A 9,222-nucleotide genomic window follows, 5' to 3' on the forward strand; every position below is an offset into this window, starting at 1 on the left:
AGTCGGGTTACAATGTTTACAGTTGCTTGTCTAGTAGTAGAAGGCATGCAACTAGCACATTTATGGGTATCTGTGTCATAAAAAGCAAAAAAAAAACAATGAAATCACATACTCCTTTCGTCCGAGAAAAGTTGTCTGACGCAGAAGGTCACCTCCTTCACCGCATACTCACGCGCACACTGCTGCTGCTCGCTCCCGCTGCCGCTGCGCCGAGGACTTGGAAATGGCCGCCGCCCAGTACATGGTCGTGTGTTTGTGTGTGTGAGGTTGGTTTGGCGTGAAGGCCACCGCAGCCGGGGAGCAGATCGAGGAAAAATCAAGCCTTCTCCTCGCCGTAGATCACCTTAGGGAAAGGCGTGGGGAGGAGGGTGCGGCGGATGAGCTCCAGCGACGCACGGGGGAGCCGAGCAGGGGAGCTCCGGCGCAAGGGAGTGGACCTCCGACGCGGGAAAGGAGTGGGGAGACGACAAGGAGCAAGGGGCTTGTTGAGAATTCGCTGGGGGTATTCCTGAAAAAAGACCTCGGGGACAACTTTTATCGGACGAAGGAAGTACTTTTGTTCCTCGTACAAACAAAAAATAAAAACAGCCGACACTGCGAAAAGAATTAGACACAGCAACAAAAAACACAAGCTCAGACCATGGCCACACGCAAAACAGATAACGGGCCGCCCAACAGCACAGCACAAATCTTGTCGCATTCCAGCTTAGTTTTAGCAATTTCAAAAAGAAAACGGCTTGCGCTGTTACAAGGCAACAATGTCAACCGCTACCCTGCGGCCTATCAGATTTTGCTCCACAAATTAAAATGAGATCCATGGGCACTAGCACCCAGGACATATTTTTATAGAAGAAGCCCACCCGGGTGAGGAACCAGAAATTCGCAAAATTCGCTCCCGACGGGATTTGAACTCTGGCCGCAGGGTGCACCACTGTGACCCTTCACAAATTAACAGATGTGATATATGTTATACATTGTATAGAAAAAGATGTGATATATGTTATACATTGTAGAGAAAAAAATGATCTTACAGTAATTTGCAGTATGTGTTCCTTTGCATGTTCATGTGCAAGATATAAATACATGTATTTTCTGCTACGGTTCCCAAAGTGGAAGGGATAAAGAGCTAGCCGAGTCTTCAGTTCATATCTCCTCTAGGCTTTTAGAAGGTAGTATACGGAAGGAACAGCCACTACCAAACTAAACATGTGCCCTGGATTAAACCGCAGAAGAGGTGTCAGACCCTTTCGTAGTAAATCATCTTTGTTGAGTGTATCACACACAGATACGATGTGTTGATGTGATGAAGCAACTGCATCTCCATTTCATATATATGTGGCTGTTCCAGAATATCTCAGTAAGGATACGGAAGATAGAATGAAAATTTGGTAAAACACCGGTAATAACATTGTAGTACAGCAGAAGAAAAACGTCATGTCATAGCATAAGATGTAAAATCTCATACCAGCCAAGCACAAAGCTTACCTCAACATGTTAGGAAAGGCTAGATGACGTATGGATAATCCCTGTAGCCGAATAAGACGATGCATATTCTTCTATATTCTCCAACCTGAACATATTGGTAGTGTTAGAGAAGCTAGTGTCCGTGACAGCCATCCAAAGGTATCCAGATTGACGTTTGTTTTGATAAAAGGCTAAAAGCATACCTGTACAGATAATTGACCATGATACCTCCACTTTGTTCAATGCCCTTCTCGGATTGGTCGGCCATCCAGTTTATTCTCTCAACCATCTACCATACAATAAAAGCGGTGTTCAGCTGTTACGTAATGCTCACTGAATTGCTTCAAATAGCTACTCCTTGAAAGTCAATATAATTAAGCCCAAAGTTCATACAGAGAAATGCAACAGTACACCATGTCAGAAAACGAAATTACAATGTGGTTCGGGGACAAGTATTAGAATTTTAATTTCAGGTAGAAGACCAAAGAAAAAACAATCTGGTTTCTTAAGTATGAGCCCAGCACAGCCGCATCCAATACTCAGGATCGATATTTAAAGTTAAGACTGAATGGGGTGACAGTGGGTATCTTACTGCTCCATTTTGCAAGTGAAAATTAGCAACAGCATCTAGAGCTTTTCCTCGTATTTTCTCTCTGGTAAGATACCTATACATCATATGAGAAGGCTGTCAGCTTCTGCAATTGAGATGTACCGTCCATTCAGAGAATGAATAGTGTTAACTCCAATCGTTGGTAACATTCCCAAATTCCAATGTATCTTTTTACATACCTTACACACAAACGCATAAGAGGAGATTTCAGCGCAGCAGATAATTTTTCAGACTTTGCCCATTGACTTGATTTCAGTATATCTTGCAAAAGTTCAATTCCTTGTTTACCGTTGACTTGATCGCTGCAATAACAGTAAGGGCACAAATGACAATAAATCAAGAAGTGATAATTTACCCTATTCGTTTTTAAAATGAATAGCCAAAATATTCACAGCAGAATTTTAAAATTAAGATACCCACTTTCTTCAGCAATTCAAAGAATGTGAAAGAAAGTACAAAGATCATGGGCACTAACTTCCCAAAAGAACAAAATAAAGTTTTTGAGAAAAGGCTACATGCATAGAAGCCTTAGAAGGTGAAGCTGGGTCAAGTGAAATTCGCCATTTTGCTTTCTTAAATGGAACATACATGGCACTGTGTATCATCTTCTCTTCCTCCGGGAAAAGGATGGATTCTCTGAAAGTAGAACTGGCACCTTCTATCGAATTGCCCTCTTGCATCTCTGTCTCTGCTAATTTTATTTGAGAGGCCAACTTAGCGAGAAGCCATTGCATGAAACCAGGTATCGGGCTAAGAGTAGCAAAAATCTGTATAAAATACCAACAAATAAATACATAAAATTAGATGTATCAGTAAACATAGCTATGATAAACTTTTCGCATGATGAATTATACATTTACAATTGACGCTACACCCAGAGAAGCATGCAGTTTATTGCATTTCCAGACAACAATGATCGAGATATTAGAAGCAGTACCTGCACGGAAGGCATATCTTTTCTCAACATGTCAATGACACGCTTGAGAAGAAACTTTCCCAGATTAATACCTGATAAGCCTGGCTGACAACAGCAACATATAATCAGTTCGTAGGTGCGAGTTCGTCGCCTAGCACAATACTTCCCTTGGTATTTATAATCCTTAAAAACTTTGTTTACCTGGGTTGACGATATTGAGTAAAACAGTGCACATTTAGCTTCACATTCAGCGATTGGAGGGACATCCAACAAAACTTCCTGATATGACAAGAGAACATAAGGTGCAAAGAAGTAGAGTAGAGCACCCATTTATTAAAAGAAATCATGCCAAACTATAATAACCTGTATAGATGTGGCCATATCTTTGAGGAGAGCAACTTCGATGAAAATCAGGGGCTCCCCTAGTGTTAATGAAGACAGTAATAGCACTCAGACAAAGTTACTAAGAGATCTAAAAACCATCGTCCTAGAAACTGTGAATCACTCTGTTTATAATACTATGAAAATATGTTTATTTTATCTCTAAGAAAATTTCAAACATGTGCAGGCAATACTACTGATATTGTGCAATCTAAATATCAACTCTTCGTACAACATCTGGGCATGCGTGGTCAAAATTTATAAGTTTCAGTTGTAGCATCAGCAGTAATAGTCCCAATGTGCAAAAATCACAATCAGAAACAAAATGTCCCAACTAACCTGGTATCGCAGGATGGAAGTAACCAAAACAACGTCGGCCCACACCCAGCCTTCTCTTCAAGTCTATCAGATTCCTGATTGGATGCACAGCCTGAAAAAAAAAGAACAAAATCATCAGCAAAACACAAGAGAGCACATTGAACAATTTAATGGTGAGGCAAACACAGACTTCATAAGCCACAATCTTCTCGAGCAAGGAGGCAGGATCATCCCAGGTTATCTGGTGGAGTGCCAGTGCCGCTGGGCTGAGCCACGTCACGAGCTTCTCCTTCAAGTACCCATCCAATGCACGCAGCACTGGAGCATTCTCCTCCCTGCGTTGCACTCGTAAGTTCCAATTAGACCAGAGAACCAGGAAGGGGACATCTCGGTTAAGCCCCCTAATGTCCCCAGTATCAGGCAGTAACTGCAACAGCAAGGTGTCAATGTCAATGCCAATCTCACCCCAGCAAGGCGAGGAGGTCGGCTCGGATGACCGCGAGGAGCTTGAGCCCGCCAGGCTGCGCGTTCATGGCCTCGAGGAACCCGGCGTACTTGGGCCGGAGGGCGTCCCGGAGCCCCCTCTCCATACGGTACAAAGCCGATGCGGCGCCGCCCTCCTCTCTCTCCGCCCCCGGCTGCTGGTCCCCACCCTCCCCGGTGGCGGAGACGCTCACGTACTGGCGCATGAGGTCGCGAACCCGCGCGCGGGGCACGTCGTAGTCTGTGGCGAGGGATCGGAGGATCTCGTGGCGGCCGCCTCGGTCGAGGGAGCGGTACCCGTCGGAGAAGCACTCGAGGGCGGCGGGAGGCGGGGAGGCCGCGGCGATTGAGGCGTGGAGCCAGTGGCGGACGGAGGAGGCGGCGGCTTTCCGGGCACTGGGGCCGGGCTCGGGGCTGGCGGCGGGTGACGGAGCGGGCGGCGGCGAGGGGATAGAGTCGGGGTGCATCCTGGCACGGAGCAGGACGGCGAGGGATTTCGGGGTGTGGCTCCTGGTCATGCGATGCGATCGGAGCTGCCGCCACCGGCGATGGAAGGAAGATAGATGTGGTCAGGAAGGGCGGTGTCACCGGCGCGCGCGCCGACGGAGGTTGCGAACTGGGAGGTTTGGAGAGGACGGACGGTGGCGGTGCGCCAACTATGCGGTTGGGTTCAGCCGGTCAGTCGTCACCGAAACAGTACGTCGTACAGTTGGTGTAAAGTTGAGGGCATTTAGGGCAACTCCAATAACAAATAAGAAGTGTACATCTTGCTTTTGTCTCAAGTTAAAATTTTGAAACTTTGATCAATTTTATTCGGAAAAGTAGCAACACTTATGTCACTAAATTAGTATCAATAGATCCATTTTGACATACCAATTTGATGTCATATATGCTAATACTCTTTTGTTATATTGTTGTTCAAAAATTTAAAATTTTGACTTAAGATAAAAGGTAGAAGTACATATTCGCGGACGGAGGGAGTATGCCCGCATCCGATTACGTCCGCACAGACAAAAAAAGGACCTGACAACGCAAACGAATGCATATCCGTTGCTAGGTTCATTTGGACTCATTTCCTGTTTAAATTTGGCCCAGGTTTGTGTCCTTACAAACACATCACGGATGTCCGTGGCGTCCTTCCTGACCCGTCAATCGGTGGCGCACTATCTCCACTCCCATCATTCCTCCCTCAAAAACCTTCCGCCTAGAGCCATGGCTGACACGCCCTACCCCTCTGCCGCCCCATTCCCGCTGTGGAAGCCCTCGTCGTGGCCCCGAAGAAGAATCGGTAACTTTACTTGGAGCTATATTTTTATTCACCACATGATATGTGTTTTGCTTCGAGCGTCATTTTGTTTTATTTTGCTTTGCTTGTTGTTTGAATAAAATACCAAGATCTGAAATTCTTTAATGTTAGAGAGTCTTCACATAGTTACATAATTATTTGACTACTCATTGATCTTCACTTATATCTTTTGGAGTAGTTTGTCATTTGCTCTAGTGCTTCACTTATATTTTTTAGAGCACGACGGTGGTTTTATTTTGTAGAAATAGATGAACTCCCATGCTTCACTTATATTATTTTGAGAGTCTTTTAGAACAGCATGGTATTTGCTATGGTTATAAAATTGGTCCTAGAATGATGGGCATTCAAGTTGGGTATAATAAAAACTATCATAGAAAGTAAATTGGATACTATGGTCAATTTGATGCTTTATAATTGTTTTGAGATATAGAGGTGATGATATTAGAGTCATGCTAGTTGGGTAATTGTGAATTTAAAAATACTTGTATTGAAGTTTGCAAGTCCCGTAGCATGCACGTATGGTAACCGTTGTGTAACAAATTTGAAACATGAAGTGTTCTTAGATTGTCATCCTTAGGAGTGGCGGTCGGGGACGAGCGATGGTCTTTTCCTACCAATCTATCCCCCTAGGAGCATGCGCGTAGTGCTTGGTTTTTATGACTTGTAGATTTTAGCAATAAGTATATGAGTTCTTTATGACTAATGTTGAGTCCATGGATTATACGCACTCTTACCCTTCCATCATTGCTAGTCTCTTCGGTATCGTGTATTGCCCTTTCTCACCTTGAGAGTTGGTGCAATCTTCGCCGGTGCATCTAAACTCCGTGATACGATACGCTCTATCACACATAAACCTCCTTATATCTTCCTCAAAACAGCCACCATACCTACCTATTATGGCATTTCCATAGCCATTCCGAGATATATATTGACATGCAACTTTCCATCGTTCCGTTCATCATGACACGTTTCATCATTGTCATATTGCCTTGCATGATCATGTACTCGACATCGTATATGTGGCAAAGCCACCTTCATAATTTTTCATACATGTCACTCTTGATTCATTGTCCATCCCGGTACATCGTCAGAGGCATTCATATAGAGTCATATCTTGTTCTAGTTTTGAGTTGTAACTCATGAGTTGTAAATAAATAGAAGTGTGATGATCATTTTTAGAGCATTGTCCCTTATAAAAAAAGGCCAAATAAAAAAAGGAAAGGCCCAAAAAGAGGCCCCCAAAAAAGGGGGACAATGTTACTATCTTTTTCCACACTTGTGCTTTAAAGTAGCACCATGTTCTTCATATAGAGAGTCTCATTTGTTGTCGCTTTCATATACTAGTGGGAATTTTTCATTATAGAACTTAGCACACCCATTAGTTTCTTTTGTTGAGCTTTCATACATTTATAGCTCTAGTGCATCCGTTGCATGGCAATCCCTACTCCTCATGTTGACATCAATTGATGGGTATCTCCATAGCCCATTGATTATCCTCGTCAACGTGAGACTTTCTCCTTTTTTGTCTTATCCACACAACCTCCATCATCATATTCTATTCCACCCATAGTGCCATATCCATGGCTCACGCTCATGTATTGCGTGAAAGTTGAAAAAAGTTTGAGATTACTAAAGTATGAAACAATTTCTTGGCTTCTCATCGGGGTTGTCCAAGATGAGAGCATTCTTGTGTGACAAAAATGGAGCATGAACAAACTATGATTTTGTAGGGATGAACTTCCTTTAGCCATGTTATTTTGAGAAGACATGATTGCTTTGTTAGTATGCTTGAAGTATTAATATATCCTATGTCAATATGAACTTTTATTTTGAATCATTTGGATCTGAACATTCATGCCACAATAAAGAAAATTACGTTGAGAATTATGCTAGGTAGCATTCCACATCAAAAATTCTGTTTTATCATTTACCTACTCGAGGACAAGCATGAATTAAGCTTGGGGATGCTTGATACGTCTCCAACGTATCTATAATTTTTTATTGTTCCATGCTATTATATTACCCGTTTTGGATGTTTATGGGCTTTACTTTACACTTTTATATCATTTTTGGGACTAACCTACTAACCGGAGGCCCAGCCCATATTGTTGTTTTTTTTGCCTATTTCAGTGTTTCGAAGAAAAGGAATATCAAACGGAGTCCAAACGGAATGAAACCTTCGGGAGAGTTATTTTTGGAATGGAAGCAATCCAGGATACTTGGAGTTGAAGTCAGGGAAGCTTCGAGGTGGCCACGAGGCAGGGAGGCGTGCCCTACCCCCGTGGGCGCGCCCCCCACCCTCGTGGGCCCCTCATGGCTCCCTTGACCGATTTCTTTTGCCTATATATATATGTCCATATACCCTAAAAACATCGAGGAGCACAATAGATCGGGAGTTCCACCGCCGCAAGCCTGTGTAGCCACCAAAAATCTCTCGGGAGTCCGTTTCGGCACCCTGCCGGAGGGGGGATCCCTCACCGGTGACCATCTTCATCATCTCGCCGCTCTCCATGGCGAGGAGGGAGTAGTTTACCCTCGGGGCTGAGGGTATGTACAAGTAGCTATGTGTTTGATCTCTCTCTCGTGTTCTTGAGGTGTTACGATCTTGATGTATCGCGAGCTTTGCTATTATAGTTGGATCTTATGATGTTTCTCCCCCTCTACTCTCTTGTGATGAATTAAGTTTTCCCCTTGAAGTTGTCTTGTCGGGTTGAGTCTTTAAGGATTTGAGAACACTTGATGTATGTCTTGTCGTGCTTATCTGTGGTGACAATGGGTTATTCACGTGATCTACTTGATGTATGTTTTGGTGATCAACTTGTGGGTTCAATGAACTTATGCATAGGGGTTGACTCACGTTTTCGTCGTGACTCTCCGGTAGAAACTTTGGGGCACTCTTTGAAGTACTTTGTGTTGGTTGAATAGATGAATCTGAGATTGTGTGATGCATATCGTATAATCATGCACACGGATACTTGAGGTTACATTGGAGTATCTAGGTGACATTAGGGTTTTGGTTGATTTGTGTCTTAAGGTGTTATTCTAGTACAAACTCTATGATAGATTGAACGAAAAGAATAGCTTCATGTTATTTTACTATGGACTCTTGAATAGATCAATCAGAAAGGATAACTTTGAGGTGGTTTCGTACCCTACAATAATCTCTTCGTTTGTTCTCTGCTATTAGTGACTTTGGAGTGACTCTTTGTTGCATGTTGATGGATAGTTATATGATCCAATTATGTTATTATTGTTGAGAGAACTTGCACTAGTGAAAGTATGAACCCTATGCCTTGTTTCCTACCATTGCAATACCATTTACGCTCACTTTTATCATTAGTTACCTTGCTGTTTTTATATTTTCAGATTACAAAAACCTATATCTACCATCCATATTGCACTTGTATCACCATCTCTTCGCCGAACTAGTGCACCTATACAATTTACCATTGTATTGGGTGTGTTGGGGACACAAGAGACTCTTTGTTATTTGGTTGCAGGGTTGTTTGAGAGAGACCATCTTCATCCTATGCCTCCCACGGTTGATAAACCTTAGGTCATCCAATTGAGGGAAATTTGCTACTGCCCTACAAACCTCTGCACTTGGAGGCCCAACAACGTCTACAGGAAGAAGGTTGTGTAGTAGACATCAAGCTTTTTTCTGGCGCCGTTGCCGGGGAGGTGAGTGCTTGAAGGTATATCTTTAGATCTTGCAATCGAATCTTTTTTTTCTTGTTTTATCAC

The 9,222-nt window shown here is 43.2% G+C and overlaps 1 protein-coding gene across 3 annotated transcripts; it reads right to left on the minus strand.

Annotated features, from left to right (window-relative positions):
- Window positions 1-670: 670 nt before the first annotated feature.
- LOC119309304 (malonyl-CoA decarboxylase, mitochondrial-like) lies at window positions 671-4,825 on the minus strand. Of its 3 annotated transcripts, XR_005150453.1 has the most exons (13): window positions 4,155-4,825; window positions 3,880-4,024; window positions 3,711-3,801; window positions 3,354-3,412; window positions 3,192-3,269; window positions 3,012-3,095; window positions 2,663-2,841; window positions 2,254-2,376; window positions 2,057-2,129; window positions 1,668-1,753; window positions 1,486-1,570; window positions 1,032-1,339; window positions 671-939 (listed from the first exon to the last, which is right to left on the minus strand). XR_005150453.1 is itself a non-coding variant. In XM_037585330.1 (12 exons), the coding sequence occupies exons 1-11, from the start codon at window positions 4,688-4,690 to the stop codon at window positions 1,495-1,497; spliced, it is 1,530 nt and encodes a 509-aa protein (XP_037441227.1). In that variant the 5' UTR covers window positions 4,691-4,825; the 3' UTR covers window positions 949-1,213; window positions 1,486-1,494. The 3 variants fall into 3 exon arrangements, 2 of the variants coding, with proteins under 2 accessions (XP_037441227.1, XP_037441226.1); XM_037585330.1 differs by lacking the exon at window positions 671-939 and having other exon boundaries at window positions 949-1,213; XM_037585329.1 differs by lacking the exon at window positions 671-939 and having other exon boundaries at window positions 949-1,339.
- Window positions 4,826-9,222: the final 4,397 nt, after the last annotated feature.

Source organism: Triticum dicoccoides, chromosome 5B (genome assembly GCF_002162155.2).
Source record: "Triticum dicoccoides isolate Atlit2015 ecotype Zavitan chromosome 5B, WEW_v2.0, whole genome shotgun sequence".
Taxonomy (NCBI): domain Eukaryota; kingdom Viridiplantae; phylum Streptophyta; class Magnoliopsida; order Poales; family Poaceae; genus Triticum; species Triticum dicoccoides.